Raw genomic sequence first — 25,763 nt, forward strand, 5'->3', positions numbered from 1 at the left:
CACCCTGTATTCCAAGTGGCCAAAGCATGGTGGCATTGACAACATAAAGGTCCCCATTTATTTTCTCTCAAGTAACACAAAAATTCCCCCTAAGTAGACAGGTGAAATATTACCCTCCTTTCTCTCATTACATTGGAAATGCAGGATGGATATTACTTGTTTAAATATATTTGCATAAAATGCTAAGTTTGCTTAAGAACATATTTTAGCAAAGACTAAACAGCATAAAATACATTAAAAAGTTGTCTGCCTTTGAAACCACTACCAATCCTTCATAAACTGTTTCTAAAAGCAGTGACTCATTTTACACATTTTAAAGCAATTTTAAAAGAATTCTGAAGAAACAAAGTTTTATCATGTTTCCTATTGCAATTATTGCCTTACCACTCAATTTATATCTTCTTTTATAGTTTCTTGTATTTTAATTATCTCAGTAAAGAAATTCAATAAACATTGGATAGGAACTGCATAATACTTAAAAAAAAATCCTTTAGTACCTCCTCAGATTTGCAAGTAATGCAGGGGGCAAGAGGGAGCGGGGAGGAGGATATGGACAAACAACATTTAATGCCCAGATTACATCAAGCAATATGAAGGGCATCCTGACTGAATACTGTCCTGTACAGGCACAACCAGGCCCACAACTGACTATGAGGAGATGCTATATTGATTAACGGGATATCAAAATCCTAGAAGACTATAAATGGCAGGTAAGCTAAAGGGTAGTGTAAAGATACAAAGTAGGTTTTAAGAAGGCAGCAATATATTAACAATTGTGACTTTAGATATAAGAAGTGGAATATAAAACAACATTTAGGACATTCATACTGTCAAAAAGTGTGGAGGCTAAGCATGTAGTGATAACAAATAGGACAGTGAATAGTATAGTGTATATATCAATAAGTCAATGGAATCAGGATCTTTCTTAAATGGATCAAATGACAACTAATTAATGCTTTCTCATTCTATATGATTTTGGTCCATGTCTTCCCATACATACACTACAGAGGATCTACTAAATGCATAGGAATCCTTCTTTTGGGACTTGTTAGCATTTCATAGGTAACAATGCAGTACTCAGGTTATCAATTACATTCATTACATGACTGATCCACCTTTTTCGAGCAGAAATTTCACAGCTGATTTTTTTTTTTTAGAATATTTGAAATGGTATTTTGGAGAGCAATTTGGAACTATGCCCAAAGGGCTATAAAAATGTGTATACCCTTTGACCCAGCAATACCACTTCTAGGGCTGTATCCCAAAGAGATCACACAAGTAGGAAAGGGACCTATATGTACAAAAAATATTTATAGCAGCTCTTTTTATGGTGGCAAAGAATTGGAAATCAAGGGGATGCCCATCAATTGGGGAATGTCTGACCAAGTTGTGGTATATGAATGTAATAGAATACTATTGTGCTGTGAGAAATGGGGAAGATACAGACTTCATAATAACCTGGAAAGACCTACATGATATGATGCTGAGTGAGAGGAGCAGAACCAGGAGAACATTGTACACAACCACAGACATACTGATTCTGTGATGACTAACTTTGATAGACTTGGCTCTTCTCAGTAATACAAGGCTCAAAGACAGCTCCAAAGGAAGCATGATGGAAAAAGCGAGCTACATCCAGAGAAAGAACTGTGGAGTCTGAATGAAGATTGAAGCAAACTATTTGCTCTCTTTTTTTTTCTTTTTTGGTTTTGTTTCTTCTCTCTCATGATTCATTCCACTTGTCATATTCTTCTTTGCAACTTGACTACTGTGTAAATAAGTTTAATGTGAAGGTTTATGTAGAATCTATATCAGACTGCATGCCGTTTTGGGAGGGAGGGAGGAGGGGAGGAAAGGAAAGAAAATTTGAAATTCAAGAATATGTAGAACTAAGTATTGTAAACTAAAAATAAAAAATCTAATTAAGATTTTTTAAAAAAATATTTGAAATGGTACTGAGAGAGCCACAGGAAGAAAAAAGGTACCATAGAGATGTGTACTGAAATTACTAGACAAAGTATAGGAAATAGTCCCTATAAATACACGCAGAAGATTTGATATTGTTTCAATGACTTTAAAAAGATCAATATTCCCAATGTCAATATGGTTATAAAGATATACAGCAATAGCTCTAAGATCCAACTATTCCTTCCTTATGATAGTAAACCTAAGAATAGGATACCATATTCAAGTTAAAAATAAATGTTTTAGTGAAGTCCTAGTTACCAAAATTGAGATCATGTGGACTGTGTGAGAAAAGTGTATTTATATAAGAATATATGCATTACAGCTATGCTGAGTAGGACCCAATAGTTTCAGTAAATCAGAATTTTCTCTCCAGCACTGGTACTTGAAACATTTTGAAGGACAGTATAGCTACGTCTCATCACACAGTATGACTGCCTTTGATGGTATCAATCTCAAGAGATAAGGACTAACACACCAATAACCTTTTAAAATTTCCTTAATCTTTTCATGGATTATCCATTGCTTCATTGGATAGTGAGTTCCTCCTCAATAGAGGTTTTCAAGCAAAATCAAGATTTCCTTTTGTTGGAGATATTGTAGAAGGGATTCCTATATATGAATTAGATGGCCTCCACAGTCCCTTTCAACTCTGAGATTCTATGAATTTATCTAAACCTTGTAAAATATGTTTATATTTATATTCCTTTACCTTATGGGCTAACAAAAGATCTACAAGTTTACTATACACTGTGTAAAGTAAAATGGTAATTACTGTCTAATTTGTTCTGTTTCACTGGGCAACAAGATATTCTGGATAGATGAATTTTCCAGGTAACTGAAGAATTTTAGTACACTTAATTTAATTGGTCTTCTTGCCTACCCACTGCAGAGAATTCTAATAACTTTTTCAAACTTCTTTTTTACATTACTCTCATATTAATAAAACATCTTTTTCTTTCAATTATATCAACTTCATTGTTCATTACTTGCCATTACTGACCTCTACTAAAGTTGTCTATCTCCTATAAACAATGTGTTCATTTCTCTAGAATTTCTTCGCAATGCCCCATAGAGTACACAGAACACAATAGTTGTTCAATATACACTGACTGATGCCAAACACTTTCAGTTCCTTATATTTCATCCATTTTGGGCACATTCATATTCTTTATCAAACATACATACACAACACATGCAGACATACACATTTCATACTGAGGAAATTTGTCCACTACTCTAAACATACTGTAGTGTCATTATGTATACTTGATATTTTCTTTTCTACAAATCCCATAATGTACAAGTACAGCTACCTAATTTCTCTTTAATTTTCTGCAGAAAACCTGTCATTTTAAAAATGCTCTCAAAGATCCCTTCGACATAAGGCCAAAATTCTATTTCTAACATGCATACATAAAGGAAAAGGATTTTGCTAGGTAGGAAATAGCTAACTTGCACTCAGAATCTTGAGTTTAAGGAATATAAAAAGGGAGATGGAGAAGAAAGAGAAAAGAGAAGAGTAAATAACCAACCAAAAACACAGTTTCTTAAATGGGTTCCTTTGAGAACCTTACAATATAAATAAAGCAGTCTCTAAAAAGAAATCCAAGTGATCTGAGTTATATTTAGAGGATAATCCAGAGGCCAAATGAAAAAAATAAAAGACAGCAGCATTATAGCAGTATTTCTATGAGAGTAAAGCTGGAAGTGGGAAGGAGGAAAAGTATTTTCACAGTAATACTTTTAATAAAGCATTCCAGTTTTCAGAGGAGGAAAAGAAAACAGATCACTGCTACAGGCTGTCAAAACTAAACAAATCATACCTCTCTTCATCTTCCATATCATCATCAGATGTTTCTTCATGGCTTCTGGGCTTATCAGGATCTGGCAGTGTACTTGGATCAAATTCACTATTGTCATCACTCCAATCCAGAAAGGCTTCCTCCTCTTCATCTTGAGCCTGAGGGCGAAAAATAGGGTTGAAGAAACCATCTGGTTGAAAATCTTTTCTCTTTCCCATCAGCACTTCATTTATAGCCACTGGGTCTAAAAGTTCATCAAGCCTCTACTTGTAATTTCAAATCAGGGGCCTTATATTTTTGTAGGAAATATCTAGGTCACCTTCAAAGCTGCAGCTATTACCAACAATACTGAAATATATCATTTAAAAAATGAAATCAAATGTGATTTAGAAAGTAAATCCCTAACTGATGTCACTAAGATTTAAGAGCTAAAATAAATTTCAGCTATATGAGTGTTCCGAATACCACCATATAGAAGTTAAGTGGTTCTAGCTACCTCAGAGCAAGTAGAGAAGCCCTTAGTGAGTGAACCAACTGTGGTGTAGAGTAAGAAGATAAGAAATAATTGCCTCAGTAAAGAGTAATCCTATTCAATAAACTTGTGTTTCCTAATCTGAAAAATAGGGACAATAAAACTCATACACTCCCTAACCTATGGGTTATTGTTAGGAAAACAATTCTTAAACACAACAGAGTTTTATAAACCTTAATGTATGATAAAAGTAAACTATTAAATTATTATTGGAAATAATATAAAATTGGACCAGTTGTAAACATTTTCTCAGCATTTATTCTCAAACAAATAGATCTGCTTCAAAACTACCAACATTTCATGGCAAAATCAAACAAATCCAAAATGGATAGGATTTTCAGGCCTGACTAAAACTGGTCAATTTTGTAAGCCAACTTGCAAAGAACTATATGGACAGACAAGATTCCTACTAATTCTGATATGTTACTTCAATCAATAAACATTTACTAAGCATTACTTTGTGCTACATACTACAGCAAGTGCTAGGAATACAAAGACAAAAAGCCCTGTTTTCAAAGGCTTACATTCAAAATAGGAGAGACAAAATGTCCACATACACATACATATATGTAGAATATATTCATGCTCTATGTACTGAGAAGATGGCAAAGAGGAGAAACAGCTTGCGGGGGGGGGGTGTTGGTGGAAAGCAAAAGGACACATCAAAAACTAAAATAAAAAAAATCTATGAATATACATTTAAATGATGAATAGCAGATATAATCAATGGGTTTATGGTAGATGTGTTTCCTTTCACCCATTAGATAAACAAACATTGCCACACACATTTAATACAATAGCATAAATACTTTTTAGAGGTCAATAAATGCTTCTGAATTAGTTTCTCTCCAAGTTACTTTACAATTATTCTTCACACTAATTTTATGAGTCACTGCTAAATGATCCTCTTACTTCTAATATTTTTAATCTTTTTCAAAAATTGAACAATAATTTAAAATGAAAATGCAGTTAGTTGTGTAGACTACTCATCACTACTGAAGTCCCCTAACACTTTGTGAACTGTACTCCCCTGATAACCTCTGAACATAACAAAAAGAGAAACAAGTAAAGAAAATGTGAATTAGTCCCTATTGCAGGCTTGCCTTATCATTTCCCCAGCAAAACTCCCTTGGTATATATATATATATGAAAGGTCAGGAAACAAGCATGAGAAAGAAAAGAAAAACATGTCTGCAATCAAAAGCAGTAAGCAGAATCCTCAATAACATATTACGTCTTCTACTTGAAAATAATCAGACACCAAAAGGTTTAATATCACTATATACCCAGCAATACTGCTCTCTTAAGTAACCAATTTCCATTTTTGCAGTCTAAAGTTATTAAAAGGAATTTGATGCCAATAGGTAGAGGCAAAGGCAGCCTCCAAAATTCTGGACCTTACAAATTTAGATATAGTCTAAATGCTAGAACATACTAAAGCTGACTGACATGGAGAATTTGTTGTCATTACTGTATACTCCTATTCTCTGTCCCACCTTCCATGGAGCTTCACTTACCTATGTACCTGTACTAGGTACAATTAGAAATTAAGAGAGAAGAATTCAAGAAAGAAGAGACAACAACTAAATAAAATAGCTCAGTATACTCCCGAGACTCTCCAGTATTACTTTCAAACTTGTTGTCCCACAACAAAAGCATTTAATGGAAGTCTGGGAGTTTGGTTTCTTTAGTTTGCCTCTTACTGAAAGACTTCCCCTTCCCACAGTGTTTTGCTAAAATATTGTCTTTCATAATATTTCTTTGAAATAAGACCTAAAAAGAAGCCTGTTAAGATCGCCTTCCCAAGAAACTATTGTACAAAATATCACTGGTGATACTTTCTAGAAAATTGAGATCTTTTACTACATGTTGTAGATGTTGCTTTTCATAACTCTGGTTCCTTATCTTTTTTTTTTTAAGTCTGCCAGTGCTTCATATTCAATGATTCTATCTTTTCAAATTCTTCCGGGACACAGGCTTAACTATCCATCTAAAGTTGTGTACAGTTGCCACCACTATTCTAATTCAGGACCATAGATTTGGAGCTTTAGATTAGATTTAAATTTAATAAAGGGGCTTTGTTGTGCAAAGTGGAGAAGAACATGGAAAGATCCCATCAAGGGGTGGGTAGCAATTAGTGGCATCCCACTCTTCTTCTTCCCCATCCCTCATGTAAGTTGTGAGCTTGTCTCCAACATAGCTGTATGAATCCCTGAAATACTCCCCCATTCCACTCTGCTCCCAGTTAAAGGATTCTGCAGAGTATGGCCCCTCAAACTTTTATAAACTAGCAGCAGCTATCGACAACATTTCCTGCACCTTTCCTCTCTCAAATATTCCACCCCATCAGCCAAAAACCTTATAGTTGACTTCAGGCATCTTTCATGAATAGGCTCAGGCTCTTCATTTCAAAGCAGTTGCCTGTGAGCTAGCATCCCTCAACAGTGAATTTTTTTCAACAGAAAAAACTGAGTAATGCAGAATATGTACAACAATGAACTTACATTAGATTTCCCTCAAAAGCCAACTCTCTTCTGAGCTCATTTCCCTTGACAGTACCACTACCCTTCCAGTGCCATGTCTGCAACCTTGGCCATATCCTAGACTCCTCATTATCCCTCACCAATCCAAACAACTGTCAAATTTTGTTGTTTCTAACCTCACAACATCTCTTGTATGAATGCCCTTCTCTTCATTCAGAGCTATCACTAGTGCCTCTGTTCTGAAGTACTGCAACAACCTCCTAAAGGGTCTGCCTGCCTCAAATCTCTTCAAATTCTAATCTATTATTCCTATGGACTCCAAAGATATTTTCCTAAAGGAAAGGTAGAACCATTTCATTTCTCCATTGGACCTCTTTTGACTCTAGATCAAATATTATTTCATCTTCATCTCACCTTGTTTTCATTTCTATTTTTCCTAATTATGTACACAATTGTATAATAGTACATAAATATAAGGAATTATGCACATACTGAAGGTGCATGCTCAGAGGTAATTTGTTTGCTTATTTTTTGTCACAGGACTACATGATCAGAAAAGTTTGGAGACTCTGATCTAGATCACTGGTGTCAAAGTCAAATAGAAACAGATCCCTGTTCCTCACATTGTCTTAGAAAATTACACATTTACATTAGCTGTGTTTTATTGTTTTTATTTTGTTAAAATCTTCCTAATTGTATTTATTCTGGTTGGGACCTCACTCAAGTTTTGTAGATCATCCATGAGTCTTGACACCTTTGGTCTAGGCCAATACTCAAATTATACAGATGAGAAAACTGTGGCCTCAAGAGATGAAATGACTTATACAAGATTGTTCAGGTAAGAAATAGCAGAAACAAAAATATAAACCTAAATTTTCTAGTTTCAAATCCAGTACTCCTCTTACTAGTTTAATACATACACACACACACACACACACACACACACACACACACACACACACACCCTCTCCAGAATTTGAATACATAAGTGATATGTAATGTATAGAAGAGGGAATCTATATAGTTTACCAATGGAAAGTATGGAGAATTTTCAGAACACTGAATTTGGAATAAAAAAGGCCCGGGTTCAAATCTTAGCTCTGCCACTCACTATTGGTGTGACCTTAGGCAAGACACTGGGGGGCCCAGCTCCCTCATTACGAAATGTGGTGGCTTTACTAGATGAGTGATAAAGTAGCACATAGTTCTAAACCCTATGTTCCTATGAAGTTACGGTAACTTAAGATAGGTAAGTAAATGTAAATAAAGTAAATAACCCCTCCTTGCAAGGAAGGGATCTTTGGAGTCCATAGGAATAACAGAAGAAGGGATCAAGAAAAGCTTCATAAGGAATGCAGAACTTGAACTAAATCTTGAAAAAAGAGAGAGATTCTATAAGATGGAGATGAGGAAAGGAGTGCATGCAAATGGCAAACAAGTCAAAGTCAGGGGGCTGAGTGTGATGAACAGAGAGTAATGTCCAATGAAACTAGAAAGGCAAGCTGAGTGAGGCAAGGTTGTAAAGGGTTTTGAAAGTTAAATGGAAAAATTTATATTTGATTTTAGAGGCAACAAGAAGTCACTGGAATTTATTATGTAGGGAGTGATATAGTCAGCTATAGCTGGATAATAGTAGCTGAGTCGAGTATCAGTTTACTGGAACCTCTAACTAGGGATAGGTCCACAGGAATATTGTCCAGACTTAACTCAGGTCAGTGACTTGTAGATTTCAGAAAATGAAGGTAGTGATCAGACGTTTACCTGGAAGAGACTATTTTGGGAACACTAAAAGCTTGTAGGTTCCTAGCCTGAGTAATTACTGAATAATAGCAAATCCAATACCCCCAGAAAGCAGCAGCAAGACCCAAAAGGACAAGAGCCCAGCAAAGCCATTTTCTTGAGAAGGGTACAGAGTCTAGACCTAATAAAGTCCAAAGTCAGAAAGCAGGATGGAAAACAAGAAGAAGGAAAAAAAAAGAATCCCAACGTAAAGAGCTAATGGTAACAAGGACTCTCAAAAAAGAAACCTAGGAGAATAACTTCAAAATATCTTCAAGTAAAACCTCAAAGGAAAACAAAGCTTGGGCACAAATACAAAGGAATTCCTAGATAAAATGAAGCCAGAGATTAAAAAAAAAAAAAAAGAACTAAAACTGTTTAAAAAATGAGAGTGGCAGAGGAAAAAATGGGAAAAGAAACAAGAGGTATGGATGGAAGACATGGAAAGAGAACTAACAGCTTGAAACCAGAGGCAGGGAACTTTAAAACAAACAAAACTGTCCCACAACTAGAATGGGTGAAATAGAAGATAACTTCTATTTCTGAGAAGAAATATTAAAACGATGAGAAAATTGAAAAGAATTTAACTCATAGCAAAGAGAACAAACCTGAAAAATAGAACAAGGAGAGAGAATTTAAGAATCAATGGATTATATAAAGCCATGACTAAAAAAATAAAAAAAATAGAGCCCAGGCATCTAATTTCAAGAAATCTTAAAAGAAAACTGCTCCAAACTCTTAGAAACAGAAGGCAAAGTAGAAGCAGAAAGAATAAACCAGCTACCTCCTGAAAGAAAACCCAAAACAAAAACTCACAGAAATATTAAAGACAAAATTCAGCATTTCCAACTCAAAGAAAAAATACTTCAAGTAGCCAGAAAGAAAGGATGCAAGTACTGCGGAACCAGTCAAGATCATGCAAGATTTCACAGCCACCAATATAAAAGGATCCAGAACTTGAAATACAATAGACAGTATTTGCTTTACATATATTTGCATTATGTAAATTTGACTCCATGATGGGTGGCAGGAGCTTCTGCTCCTGTCAGGCAGCAGTATGGGAGACAGTGGCAGCAGCACCAATACAGCAAGTGTGCCAGGAGTCTTTCACTCCAGGCACTAAAGCTGCTCTAGCTGTGAGGAGCTCAGGTGCTAAAGCCTCTCCTGCTGTGGGGGACACAGAGTCATGGAGGGGACATGGCCATGTTCAGCCTCCTGAAAGGAGGGAGAGGTCTACAGAACAGTTCACACAACAGGGGGGAAAATGAACCTTTAATGAAACAGAGGACTATAAAGCATTTCTGATGAAAAGATGAGTAGAAAGTTTGGAATAAAAATGTAGGAATGAAGAGAAACACAAAAAAAGATAAACATGAGCTAGCAAGCTAAGTAAAGAATGGAAATAAACTGTTTACATTCTAATATGGGAAGATGGAACCTTTATTCCCTCAAAATTCTATCAACATCAAGAATCAGAGAGGGAGGCTAGTTAGATAGAAGGCCTGAGAACGGTTCTGTCATGTTCTGATAAAGACAACAGACAACATACTAACATTTTTGGAATACAAGCAAAGCAGTCTTTGAAGAAAACTTCAAATGAGATCAAGAAGAGTTAGCCATGACTAAATAACAAAAACATAACTCAATCTTAGTAAAAAGAGGCTGAAGAACCATAGGGGGAGGACCAAATGGATTTACAAGTGAATGCTTCAAACATTTAAAGAACAATTAATACATCATAATTATATTCCTGATTCCTAAACCAGGGAAACTCAAATGGAACGGGGAAAAAAAAATCTATACATCAAATATCCCTAAGGAATATTCGTACACAAATTTTAATTAATATATTAACAACAGATTTCAGCAACTTATCACAACAATTAAACACCATGACCAGGTTTCAGGAATGCCAGGAATGTTAAACTAGTTCAATATTAGGAAAACAATGAACTATTTTACTATGCTAATAACAAAAAAAACCATGTGATTATATCAATAAACAAAGAAGAAAGTTTTTGACAATATTCCATTCCTATAAAAAAAATTAGAAAACATAGGGACAAATGTGTCTTCCCTTCATCTGATAAACAGTATCAATCTAAAACCAAAACCCAGCATTATCTGTAATGAGGACAATGAGACCTTTTTAATAAGATTAAGTGTAAAGCAAGGAAGTCCATTATCATCACTACTATTCAATTTCAATTGCTAATGATAGAAATACTAGCTATAGCAGTCAGAGGAAAAAATGAAACCGATGGAATTAAACAGGGGCAAAGAAGAAACAAAATTAGAAAGTCAACTACAAAGCTAATTGGAGTAACAACTTCAGCAAATTTGCAGGATACAAAATAAACTTACATAAATCATAAGTATTTCTGTATATTACTCACAAAATCCAGCAAGAAGGGACAGAAAAAGAAATTCCATTCAAAATAACTAGAAAAAGCATAAAATACCTGGGTGTCTCCTTGTCAAGACAAACATTAACTATAAAAGAACATTTTAATTGCTCATGGCTAGATCAAGCCAATCTAATAAAAATGACAATACTATATAAAAATATTTATTCAGTGCCATACCAATCTAACTACCAAAAGATTATGTTATAGAGCTAGTCAAATAATAAAATTCATCCAGAGGAACAAAAGGCCAAGAATCTCGAGAGAATTAATGAAAAAAGTGGGAGGGAAGGGGGCCTAGCAGTACCAGATTTCAAGTCATACTAGCAAGCAATAATCATTTTTTAAAATGATACTGACTAAAAAATAAGAATTAAGAATTTGGTACTGGTTAATCAGTAGAAGAGGTTAGGTAATATAATGAAAGAAAATGAACACAGTTAACCTGAGGTTAGGAACTTTGATCACCAGAATGATCAACACAATCTGGAACAATAATTCCAGAGGACTAGTGATGAAACAGGCTACCTACCTCCTGAAGGAAAGATGATGGACTAAGAGTGCAGACTGTGACATTTTTATTTTTGGACATGGCTGATTCAAGTAATTTGTTTTGCTTGAGAGAGTGTGTGTGTGTTCTTTCTTAATTGGAAGGTGTGGGGAGAGGTGGGAGGCAGAAAAGACAGATTTTCATGAAAATAAAATTTTAAAATATAATAATGTGTATAGTTCTTGAACACAATCTATATACTTACTTTGCTGTGTAGAAACACCAAATACCATTTCACCTACCTTTTTTCACATCTATCAACAGTGGAATTGAACTTTGGAATATGCTGACAATTTAAATAATAACGTAACAGAAATTAATGCGAATTATGGTACAATTATGAAAGTATACACAGACAACATGAAGGAAAATTATTAAATGTTCTTAAGCAAATGTCTATGTGGAAAAAGTAGTAATTCAGAAATATGAAACCCTCTATTTTTAAACGCTCATAACACTGCAGCTGGTTTATGTCAGCATCAACGTCTTGTTGATGCCAACAACCCTGCACCTCACTGATGTGGTTAACTTTGTTACTGCACTATTGATGTCACACCACATTACCTGTGTTACCACACACCCCCAACTTTGTGACAGTGACAAATGAATTTAGGCTAAAAACTATTCCTGTCAGAAGTACAATTTCAAACTGCAAGGATTAGAGAGGTGGTGGGAAGACATATTTCAATTTTTTCCTTTTGTTATTAATCTCTCCTCTGTCTTTCTATTTAATCACAGTACCAAAAAAAAATTCAGCGCCTTTAAAAATTATATCCTTTGTTTGACATTTTCAAAATAATAATAAGAAAGACCACAGAAGAAACACTCATGGAAAAGAGATTGATTAAATACTTATTAGTGAACAATGTAAAGATGTAGGTAAAGAGTAGGAAAAAATCTATTGAAAAAAAATCACCAAGAATGGATTTATATGGTTAAGTAAACATGTGAAATTCTCACAAAAGCTGAGTTGTATATGAAGACAATATATTTAATCCTGTTTTAAAAAGCACATAATACAGTGTAATATTGTTCATCTGCTACTATTTCTGATTAAACAGAAATAAAATTTCAAGAAATACAGATATAATATATAAATAAATTATATTTTCACACAGTTATTGAGGATCAGCATGTGTAAACTTTAATGTGCTATATAAGTGTGAATTTTTATTATTTGATACTCTATGTTTCCTTCATTGTGCCTTTCTGTAATTTCAAGACTACAGAAAATTAAAAAGACATGGCCTTTCCAGGAATAATGGTGATTTGGTATTACTGATTTGAATACTGAAACTAGAGCAAGAGATACGGAGCAGAGGGTGGGCACAAATTGCAGAATGTAATCATATTCAATATTTGTAAGATGGGTTTTCCCTTCATGATATAGGTGCCATACCATGATGGGAAAAAAGTATAACAGTAAGTTTATATAACTTATATTACATTGGAATATAATGGAAACGATAAAAACAATATTATAAGAAGTTTTTACTTTTACCATGTATCATTTCAGGGGACGGATTTTGACATCTGACATATTTATATGTGACAAAATAAAACTTAAAATGAAGAAAAGAGTAGCTTTATAATGGGTTCCTAGTAGAGTTTTTTTAAATGGTTCTATATGATTGTTTTATACACTTATCTGAATTTGAAGTAGGACAGAAGGAAGGGAAAGTAATATGTATTTATCATCTATATGAACAGAATAATACCCTTCTTCACTACAGACATATTGAATAAAATACATGATCTCATTATGTTATTTCAGGTTGATGAGAAGTAGAACTTTATGCAGCTTATAATCTTTATCAATCCAGATAACACACAAAGTAATGAGATGAACCTTGTGATCTTCTTGTGACATGACTATGGTATATATCAAGCCTGAGGCCACTTCTAAAAGTGAGGAGGGAAAAGTTATTCCCTCCAAAGGGTACCAATTTTGTGTTAACACTAAAAATTATTTTGAAATGAGGATATAAAAATGTACAGTAACAGTACTGATAAATTGAAGCATTAGGCCTTGTGGCTATTTGTTCTTCCTGTCTTCACTTGAGAAGCTACAAAATTTGATCTATTGATATATTAACTTTTCTTCAAATATTGAAAAGGTCTGTGCTTTGCTTTCCTCTGGAGGACTTTTTAAAAATGAAAACATGATCCACATATGACAGATGATCGAAAAAAAACAAATGTACATAATATAATGCATATAATAATGTATATAATAGATCTTTGGTGGATATCAATACTTCAGGTATTTCTAATTTAAATCCTATAAGGTATGCTACCAGTGAAAAGTGCAATTACTTAGTAGATAGTCTCCATGAATGGGGGTGGCTGAATAACATAACAGTCTGAGGGTCAACCTTTCTGTCATGATTCTCCTCAAACTTAACTAGCATGGTCCTTAAATGACTGATAATCCCATTGCTAGGTCCCTACTCCAAGCCATTCTACAGTTTGCTAGACTCTAACAGAGTTTATAATGGATGGATGTATATATAACCTTTGAAAATCCTGAACACCAGCATGACTGCACACGTATAACCTATATAAAATTGCCTGCCTTCTCAGTGAGGGGAGAGGGGAGGGAGGAAAGGAGAGAATTTGGAACTCAAAATCTTAAAAAAATATATAAAAATTGTTTTTACATGTAATTGGGAAAAATTAAAATATGAAGACATTTGGGAGAAAAAAGAATGAAAATCCAGAACACTTCCATGTACATTTAAGGCATAGCAGAATCTTAGTGGAGGTTGGGTCCCAAGTAGTTAACATTAAAAAAATGTCGAATATTTGGATACAGTAATCCAGAAACAGTAACTAGTAGAGGGAAAACTTTTAAATCCTATAGGCCAGAACTTGTTAGCCTTTTTTTATGTCAAAGACCCCTTTGGTAGTCAGATGAAACTTATGGATCCCTTCTCAGAATGTTTTCTTTTTAAACTGATAATTGAAGTAAATGATAAATTGCAGTTAGAAGTCATGGAAACAAAAATATAATTTTTTACCTCCATCCAATATTTTCCCCAATCCCTGATAAGGGTTCATGGACCATTTAGTCTCTGTTACAGATGAAAGATCATCAGATACTTTGGAGCAAGGACATATGTTATTTTTTCAATTCATGTTACATGGGGAGACTTATTTCCTTGGGCAATTTTTGGGGGGAGTTCTCAGTAATTCTTGCCTTCTTTACCTGCTTTTTTAGTATCCTGGTATAGGAAGAAAAGAAATAAACTTTTTTAAAGTGCCTATCATGTTCCAGGCACTATGCTAAGTATTTCACAGATATTATCTCATTGATCTTCAGAACAACCCTAGGAGGTAAGTACTATTATCATCTCCATTTTACAGCTGAGGAAATTGAGGTGAATAGAGATTAAATGACTTGACCAGGGTCACACAAAAGTGTAAGAGGCTGGATTTGAACTCAGGTCTTACTAATTACAGGCCCAATGCTCTATCCACTGTACCATTTAGCTGCCTCAATACAAGTGTATTTCCAGATGTTTAATTTAAAACAATTTGCTTGGTTCTTGCTAATTCAAAACAATAAAGTGAGTACTTTTTCCTCTTCTTTTGCTGTTTTTTCTATACATTGTGACTGACTCACAGAGAGGAAAATCAATTTAAGGCCACATAAGTAAAAAGAAGCTTTAATAAAGTTTTGTTATCATTTATTTATATAGAAATATCAAATGTTCTACTCATCTTTTTAAATTAACAGGAAACATAAAGCTCTTTTCAATAAATATAACAACAAATAAAAAATATAATTTATTTAGTTCTGTAATATGGCCAAGTTATAAGGGAGAAAGAACTAACACTAAATCTTAAGAGGTAAAAAGTTAAATCATTACTTAACATTTTTGAAAAAAATATTAGTAAAATAGAACATCTATATTCACTTGGATTTTAAACAGAAGCATAGATTTTTTTTTTTTAATTTTTGTGCCCTATTCAGAATTGGGAAACTCAGGCCCCCTTGAAATCCTCATTTTGAATGAAGAAAATACTTAACAAACATTCTCCTTTGGAAGTTTTACAGATCATTTTTTGTAGAAAACTATTCTCCCTGGGACTGTTTCCCTATTAAACAACCTTTCAGTAAATTACTACTAAACACTTTTAAATCCCAACTGCATTTTAGCACCTAATGGATCACCTGTGGGTACTCAATTTAGGGGACAGAGGAAATTAAGCCATATCTGGTCTCACTAGGAAATTACTGGATCCATAGCATCATCTTGTTATACAAAGAAAATGACACTCCAACATCCTCACAAATCTCTCAAAATATAAACAGGTAAAGAATTAAAGTATGTTCATTGTTACCATTTTCACTTGGTCTGATGAATTAAGTCCATACCTATTTTATGTTAGCTTCTTTTAGAACTAAAACTACATTATTTATCATATTTTGGGCTACTCATAGAATTCCCTGGTGACATTTTTTAACGCCTTAGCTACTATTAAAATCCTGTGCATAGGTCATAAAATACTCTGGTTACCTCTTAATGAGAAAGGATTAGCCTTTTTTCAGATACTTATGCTGACTGGTCTTTTTTATTTCAGTTTATAATTCAGATGAAAACTGGCCAGAAAAATTCCATTTAGAGATATTGCACATTAGCAAATAAAACATTTAAGACTTCAGCAAATGCCCTCCAGTGCCCAACTTATTCACAGGCAAGAAAGATTTTAATGAAGTCCTTTGTACTTTCTCTGCGGAGAGACTTCATGCTGACCCCCAGAGTCTCAGAAACCTCTAAAAACAGACCCAAGACTTGAGGTATAATGAATCTTATATATGATCTACATGTATGTCTATGTCCATTATTAAAATACAGTCCAATTATCAGAAAACAATTTCCCAGGAAACAACATACGCTCATGAAAGAGATTTACAGATTAACAGATCCATGGGGTTTTTTTTGTTTGTTGTTTGTTTTTAGGAGGCCTTAATCTGTGAAAGGAAAAAAGTAGACTAAATTTGGAAATCTCAATGTGGATCATGTGTGAAATTTCATGTGCTTGATCTCTCACCCAAGATCCAGCTTTTGATGAAACATTGGGAATAATCCTGTGAAGCCTGAGGGCCAAGATGCCTACAGGACACGGTCATGACAGGAACTCTTAAGCTCTAAGAACTTTGAAATCTAGGATGCTAAAAATTCTTTCCCTTCAAAATCAGAAAGTAACAATAAAACAACGAGGTGTCTTAATTAGAAGTGTTGTATATATTTGAATGAGTAGCAAAAACAAACCTACTGAAAGCTACCAAAGGATTCAGAAGTAGAGGCTGAGTTAACACATGCCATCCCTGATCCAACTGATTAGCAAGTTTGATGTTTTGTTTAAAGCAAAGTCTAGAAATGCTGCAAATTCCAATTGAGCAGGATATTTACAAAAATTAAAGATATAGGCAGATAACAGAAAGTTAACCTGCTGAGAAAATTAATTTGTAATACAATGCAAAGGAGAAACTTAAAAGCATAAAGCTGGATTGTGAACAATGCAAAAGAAAAAGGTTGCCATCCCTGGGAGTACCCCAACAGACTGTAATGACAAGAAGAATAAAAATCAGATAGAGATCAGTGAAGGAAATATTCTACAAACAGTGTTATAAAAATCACAGAATTTTAGAAGTGCAAATATCCTTGGGAAATCGATGTAATCTATCTATCCCTTCATCTTGGTGATGAGAAAGCCAAGGGTCAGAGAGGTTAAATTCAGGGTTTAAAACAGTTTGTGTTAGAGCTGGGACTTGAATCTTGGTTCTCTAAAATTATGCCAGGTGAGAGACCATAAGCTCTAGAAAGTCCAACAATTTGGAAAGACTTCCAAGTACATGTCTTTCATCTGAAGATCAGTCTAGTTAAGTTTGAAGAGGCTCACCTACAGTATAGTTGAGAAGATATCTTCCCAACTAAAGTATCTCTCTATTCTATTTTTACAAGTTCTGAAACACAGAGCCATGGGATTTTATAGCCAGAAGAGAATCTTAGAAATTATTTAGTATAGTCCTTTCATTGGAAAAGCAGTAAAAAAAAACAAAACAAAACAAAAATAAATAAATAAATAAAGCTGAGACTCAGAAACGTTAAGTGATAAGCCTGACACCTATAATTATTGCCCAGGACTTCTCACAGTTGAGTGCCCTTTGTACTATACCTCCTTGGAAGTGACTATCAAGTAAAATGGTAAATACAAATGTTAGTGTTGTTAAGTGGCAAATTATTACAAAATAAATTGCGATTTTTTTTCTTCTTGGTATTATCTTGGTCTTAATCTGAAGTACTGGAATTACACAGTAAAAGTGATAAACCTGACATCTGCTTTGTTGTGAGATTTACCATTTACAAACTAGTGCTGGAATAAAATGTGCATATAAGTCTGTGATTTTTTTTTATTATGCCTTACAAAAATAAAGGAAATAAAGATATATTTTAGAATAAACACACAAACATATACTGTTACTTCTCGACTATTCACTCTTCTTAATCTCCCAAATCTAATCTTTGCTGAATTTTGACACTATTTGCTCTCCATAATGTATCAAGCTTCTATCTCTTCTCTTGACTCACAATGCCACTACCCCAGTTCAGGCCTAAATTTAGTCCTTCTTACCTGGATTACTTCGAATCATCTTAAATTAGCTTTCCTGCTTCCCAACTCTCCCTTCCACATAACTGACAAAATCATCTTCCTAAAGCACAAGACTAACCATAATATTCCCCAACTCAAGAAGCTTCAGTGGTTCTCTATTGATGCAAGAGTCAGCTTGGTATTTAAAAGCTTCATGACCTGACTCCAGCCAACCTTTCCAGACACGTCATATTACTTCCTTTCACTCACTTTCCATTTCAGCCAAACTGGCCTTCTCTACACCATAAATTCGGCACCTTATCTCTTACCTTAAAGGCTTTGCACAAGCTTTTCGCTCTGTGTAGAATGTACTCTATTTTCACCTATGTCTTCTAGAATGCTCAGTTTACCTTGAGGTTCACCTATGGTTAACCTCCTAAAATAAGCCTTTCCTGTAGCACTGTGGATAGAATGCTGAACTGAGTCAGGAAGACCTGACTTCCAATCTCACCTCAGACCTTTAGAAGCTGTGTAATCCCGGGCAAGCCTGTATTTTCTTGTTTCTAATTTGTATCCCCTACTAGAACGTAAACTCTCTGAGAGGAAGGACTGCACAGTTTTTGTCTTTGTGTTACAGCTGCTTAAAATAATGCCTTGTGCAAAATAAATGTTTGATTTGAATTCCTGTGGCCTGCTTTGGAAGATCTGTGTGTGTGTATGTATAATGTGTGTGTGTCTATGTGTGTGTGTGTACACACATATTTACCTGAGCACAGAGTTCAGGACCACCCCACCCCCACCCCAAATAAATCAGAACTCTTTCAGGCAAAATTGGAAATAATTTCCAAAAACAGTGGCAAAGAGTAACCAATAATTGTTCATGTTCAAGTGCAAAGGGCAAGGATAACACAGGAAAAAGTTGGAATGCAGCACTTAATTCAAGACAACATATTTCCTGCCCTCGCTGAGTTTGCATTCTAAGGACATACAAAGAAAGTAAAACTGTAAGGTAATTAGACTCATTCCATAAAGTGTACTTAAATATAGATCTTATGGTCACATCCCATGTGTTGCTGTTCTTAATGCTATAAAAAGACGTAAATGGACCACACAGAAGCATTTAAGGCACTGGAATGAAATTGAAATGTTAAGGATTCTTAATCTTGCTTTTTATATGTCATAGACCCTTTTAGCATTCTGATAAAGCCCATGGACCACTTCTCGGAATCTTTTAAATGCATAAAATAAAAACACATAAAATTACAAAAGAAACCAATTATACTGAATTACATGCATCAAAATACTAAAATAACCAAGTTCACAGACCCAGATTAAGAAACTTCTGGTCTAAAAAGTGTCAAAGGTCAAGTAACTTTCAAAGATGTAACATTTATCATAGGCTGTTATATATGATTGGAATTATCCAAGCCAATTCTGCCTATTATTTATATAAGCATAAAATATGAGTTGGAAGATTCATTAAAGATCATCTAGTCCAACTCATAATAAGTGAAAATCCCCACTATACCCCACCTGATGCATGGTCATCCAGCCTTTGTCCAAATACTTTAATGCAAAAGAAGTTCACTACATTATCAAGGCAGGCTATTCCAATTCTGGACAGCTCTAATCATTTTAAGTTTTCATAATATTTGTCTGCCCTTCAATTATAATTTATTCCAGTCCTTTGTCTTTCTGATCTTGAATTACCCAAGATGTTCACAATCTGAATTTTAATCAGGAGTCAGACAACTAATGCTACATACTGACTCGATATTATGTAAGTTTACTGAAGAGTGAGTGATTAAATAAATTCCAATTTTAAAAAAAAAACCTTCCAAAACAATGAAATCACTTCTTATGATAATTCTGAATGAGTAATAAAGTATGACAATTAAAGGAAAGAATTTAAAATTATTCCCCAATTTTCCCCAAACCTCTTAATATTATTTTAGTCTTGTTTCTTCCTCAGAAAAATTTGTTCTTTTAGGGTATTAATATTCAATGACTTTTGAAATGGTTAAGAAAATATGTTTTTTGCAAACTAAGCCCAAATCAGCAGTTTGGAATAATAACAATAAAATCTACCATTTTTTTTTATGATGTGCTGAGAAGCTTGCAACTCAATTATTTATTTTTTCCATGGCATCTTTGTGACAAAATACTGAAGTTAGAGTCAATTAACATATAGATTTTAAGATAAGTGACTACATTCCTTTCTTGCTTCTGTCTCAGTAACAGTCATATGCTGTAATTTTCTGATTTCACTGGTCTGAATTACATTAAAATTAGAAAACAGTTGCCTGTATCACACAATTAATAAGTGACAGCTGCAGCTCAGGTAAAGGACAGATAGCTATTTCTCACTAGTACTAGAAAAATGAGCTTTAATTAAAAGAGTTTACTGGGAAAAACATTCCTTTTAAGAGCATATTTCATCAAGATGATGAAAACTTCAAAGAGAGGCTGTCAATTTCCTATCTCTCATTTCCTTCTTGCATACCTTAAATATAATAAAGTTACAGTAGAGATGTCAGTTCCACTTTTCCCTTTCATAATTCATTCTGTCTTCGTTGCCTATACAGACTATTATCACCACTGTAAGGTCTATCAACAGAGTGAAAGACTTTTTATCTAAAGCACTGGCCCTATAGGCTTTCATGTCCAGGTCTCTGAGCTCGACCAAAAAAGTCAACCAACAACCATACCGTGGTTTCAATATTTAATAATTAGATTTTCATAGTATGCATTTCTGCAGAAAAACTTTAAGCAATACTCTGAGGAAATGCATGAGTTGTGTTAGAAATTCTTCATACCAACAATAAATTCCAATCATTTTTGATTTATAATTAAGATGAATGAATCTTCTAATCATTAGGACAAACTCAAATCATTTTGTTTACAAAGAAGAGAAGTATTTTGAGGAGAATCATAGCTACCTTACCTACCGAATTTATTTGCATTACATATCTTACTTTTCTTTTACTTTGTCTTTTTGGAAGGACAGAAAAGCTATTCTTAAAAAACAACTTATTTGATATTCTAATAGTACCCAAGCCAGCCGGATAAATGAGAGACTGATAAAGGAATTCTTTTTCATATCATTTGGATGTGTTTGAGATGGCATCACTTATCTTTGCACAATTATTTAGGGCTAAATATTCTGAGGCTATAATTCCCAGATGCTACATATTGAACAGAGTTTAGTCCTTGTAGCTTTACTACAATAGTGCATTAGGGGAACAAGATACCAACAAACAGATTAAAACCACATCTTTTGGTACCATTTCAGAGTTAACAAAACACAGCAAGCAGGAAGGAATTTTAGAGATTATCTAATTTAGAATTTTATAGAAGAGGAAATAGATCCAGAGGTAAGTAACTTGCCTACGGCACAGTTAATGATGGAAGAGGCAGAACTGGAACTCAGATTTATGGAAGCACAGTTTCTTTCACTAAATAAAAAATTAGCCAGATAGATATCATTGTCATTTAAATATTAGCAACCAGCAAGTTAACTATTTTGATATGACCCTCAAACCAGTATCCAGGCCAGAATAACTCCAATGTTATTGGGCTAAGATTGAATATTAAATTCAATCTGTATAGTCAAGTCAAATATAGAACCTAGTTTTCAGTTTATCTAGAATATTTGTTGATATATTGTACACAAAGGACAATTTTCTGCACCGAAAGATTACTGATAGGTCAGAACTGGATGGTGGAGAGGTTAGAAGACATGGGGGAATTTTGACAGTTAAATAAAACAATAATACCGATGAAAAGATTAAATGGTTAAAGTAGGAGGTTTTCAGCTGTTCTTCCAAATGTGTAGCCTTAGGAAAACAATTTAGACTACACTGAAGCTTCCTGAATTACATGATGGGTTCATGAAAAACAATAAGGGCATACTTTTTATAGACTGCCAGACAGCTCACAATTTCCAGGGTAACTGGGTAAACTGAAAGATATTTGGATGAGGCTGAAAAATAATCACCCTTTCAAAAACATCCGTCTAGCTTAGAGGCCATGAAATTTCAAGTTTCTTAACAAGAAAAATATTATAAGAATAGAGTCAGAGGACTAGCTGGGAACTTTGAGAAGTCATCTATTCTATCACTCTTTTCTTGGTTTTAACCAATGGCAAAATCCATAAAAGGAAGGTGAAAAGCTAAACTGAAGGTAAGTGACCTACTGAAATGAGTGTTCACAGTTTCTTTTGGTAAAAGGATTATAGTATTTAATATCCTGTCATGGTAGAAAATATATCTAACCTAGATATTGAAATTTATTTGTCCAATGTCTTCTAATAATCAATTACAGCATTTAATAACCAGTCATTGTAGAAAATACACCTAACTTGAATGTCACAATTTGTAATGAACACCAGCTTCCCCTTTTAGGGTGTAACATGAAAGAGAAAAAAAAAATGAAGTGAAACAAAATAAGCCAAAGGTCCAAGCTAATAGAAATTGACAATATACAAGACTATCATTACAAATCTACATGAAAACTCTCTCATTAGCCAGGATTGGATTTATGGGTTATATGTTATCTGTCTTCAAGAAATATATGAAAATTATTCTGTTGGCCCTTGAGAGCAACAGAAGGTACACTGGGGAAGATTTCTGCTTAATGATAGAAAGGATTCTCTTAGGGAAGTAGTGCCAAACATATGGGAGGCTAGATGATCACTTGTTGAATACATATAACACACATACATATGTACATATAGATATAGATAAACAGGCCAACCATATTTTTTATTGCAGTTATTGACAGGGCCAAGCACAGAGCCTTGAGGTACTGCACTGAAGACTTCTTCCACTGACACTGAACCCTCAAAAGCTACTCTTTGGGTCCCGACATTTAACCAGTTGGTTACAAATCCAATTACAATTTCATCATCATCTAGTCTCCATCTTTCCATCTTGTTGAATATATTTTAAAATAGGATCCCCATCCAGTCAGATATGGATTGGACTAACTGATCTCTGAGGTCCCTTCCTCTTAACAGAACTTAACTACCAAATTTGTTCTTGATTATTTAGCATGAAACTGATAGTTTTAAACCCAACCACAATCATCCTCTCCCTGTTAACCACACAGAGAGAGAATTAAAGAAAAACATATATTACCTGGAGCCAATGTAATACTTAGTTCCCTGCTAAGCCTCATACTCTTTTAAATAATTCTGAGGGAGGGAGAATCATTAAATTCCTTTACTGAAGCCAAGGAAACCAGCAGCTGAGTGAGTTAAGCTATAATTGTTATGGAAAAGACAGGAGGAGCCACAGGCATTAAGTAATAGTATTCATAAGTTCACTTATGGAGCAAGAGCATTCAAAACAATACGGCCCTTTTCTTTTATGAAGTCACTCCTTCTACAGCACTGTACAATAGTATAATATCTGATATTTTTTAGGTCAATCAAATAAAAGTAAAAGTTTCTCCTTTCTGTAATGCTAAAGGTTAGGTATCTTTCTCACTTACTGATATATCACAACCTTAGTTCTAAACATACTAGAATTGACTGGATAGAGAGGTAAGCTAAATCATGCTTCTTTTCTAATCAATTCTCCTACTATGTGATGTGCTCAGTACTACGTAAGACACTATGAAGAATATACATAAAGTATAAGACACATTGGTTCCTGCCCTTAAAGTGTTTTCAGTAAGGTTAGGCATAGAAGACTTTCATAGAATCATAGGTTTAAAGCTAAAAGGGCACTTCAGAAACCATGTAATCTGACCCCTTCACTTTAGAGAAGGGAAAACTAACATCCAGAAAAGTTAAGTGACTTGCACAAGATCAAGGGTATTAAGTGTGGTAAGTGATGGAAATTTCAACTTGGGTCCTCAGACTTCAACTCAGAGTTCCTTAACTGTTTTAAAATAAGTTACACTAGTACAGACTAAAGACATAGAAGGAGTTAAGAAGGGAGATCAATTGGCTTGTAGAGTTAGGGAAAGTTTCACAGAGGAAATAGGTTTAAACTGTGCCTTAAGTGAAAAGCAAACTTTGAATAACTGAGGAAAAAGAAAATTGTACATAAAGCAAAGATGTAGGAATGAGTAAGGGATCTAAATCGGGCTGAAAGGAATGAAGAGCAGGGGAAGAGTTTGGCAGTAGTGACAATAGCAGTCGAGCAGGTACAATTGCTTACTGGTCATTTGAAATTGGAGACAGCTTAAATTAAACATGGCCAAATCCTGCTACTTCTACTTTTATGATATCTTCTTACATCCAGCTCCATAGCTGTTGCCTTAATTCAGGCTCTCACTATCTCTCACAAAGATTATTGCAATAGCCTCTCTCATTGGTCTCCTTGCCTCAAGTCTCTTGCCACTGTAATTCATCTTACACATTACTGTCAAAATAATTTTCCTTAAAAATCTAACCACTGGATTAGCCTATTCAATAAACTCCAGTGGCTTCCTGCTTCCTTTAGAATAAAATTTATACTCTTCTGTTTAGCATTTAAAGCCATTCACGAATTTGTTCCAATCTATTTGCCTCGAAAGACATTACTCCCCATCCTTACTTTGCAATTCAACCAAACTGACCTCTTCTCTTTTTTTCCACACATGACATTCCATCACTGTTTCTGTGCCTTTGCACTAGGCATCCCCCATACTTGGAATGCACTTCCGCTACCTTGGAGAGAGCTCCTCTCTTTCTTTAAAACATAGCTCCAAACACAATTTTCTTCATGAAGCATTATTTCCTCTCCTCTTAACCTATTACATATTTAACTACTTACAAATTTGTATTTACTTTGTATTTAAGCAGCATATATATGTATATATAATATATGCTTATTGTGTCCTCCTTTAGAATGTATATTCCTTGCAAATACAGCGTATTACATTCTTTGTACTTGTCTTTCCAGTACACAGTAGGTACTTAATTAAAACTTGTTGCTTAGAATCACATTACTTAGAGTTATGCTGCTAGGGCATACTCTTACTAATGGTGGCAGGGGATGGAGTGGGAGGGAGAGCCAGGGAAGGAATGGCACAGATTCAATAAGATTAAGGCATCAACAGTCTTATCAACTAATCAAACATTCCAGCTAAGTGAATAAGGACCAAGATAACATCAAAAATAAGATGCAGAAGTCAGAAAGAGACTGGCAGCTAAGAATAACAGGACCTAGCTCCCAGTGAATCACTGCAGGGTCAGAAAGAAAACGTTTGAAACTTAGAAACTTTTCTCTTTGACATAACTGTGTTATATTATAACTTCCTTGTATATAGTTACTTAATCTGTGTACTAGGAAACACTTGGAGCAGCTAAGTAGTTCAGTGGATAGAGTGTAGGGCCTGGAGTCATGAAGACCTGAGTTCAAATATGGCCTCAGACACTTACTAGCTGTGTGACCCTAGACAAGTCACAACCCTGTTTGCCTCAGTTCCTCATCTGTAAAACGAGCCAGAGAAGGAAATGGCAAACCACTCCAGTATCTTTGCCAAGAAAATCCCAAATGGGGTCAGGAAGAGTCAAACATGACTGAAACAACAACAACAACAACAAAAGGAAACACTTAAAAACACAACTTAAAAATCATGTACTATTTTCAGGGAACAGAGAAGGCAAAATGTCTAGTCTTCTCTCATAGTTCAAACCACATTGGCAAGGAA

The 25,763-nt window shown here is 34.5% G+C and overlaps 1 protein-coding gene across 1 annotated transcript in view; it reads right to left on the bottom strand.

Moving 5' to 3' along the window:
• Positions 1-25,763, bottom strand: part of DDX10 (DEAD-box helicase 10) — a 332,834-nt gene that overhangs the window by 50,194 nt on the left and 256,877 nt on the right. Inside the window, exon 17 of the mRNA XM_036744864.1 lies at positions 3,792-3,928. Coding sequence (XP_036600759.1) covers positions 3,792-3,928 — 137 coding nt within the window. The remainder of the gene's footprint in view (positions 1-3,791; positions 3,929-25,763) is intronic.

Source organism: Trichosurus vulpecula, chromosome 2 (assembly GCF_011100635.1).
Source record: "Trichosurus vulpecula isolate mTriVul1 chromosome 2, mTriVul1.pri, whole genome shotgun sequence".
Classification (NCBI taxonomy): Eukaryota; Metazoa; Chordata; class Mammalia; order Diprotodontia; family Phalangeridae; genus Trichosurus; species Trichosurus vulpecula.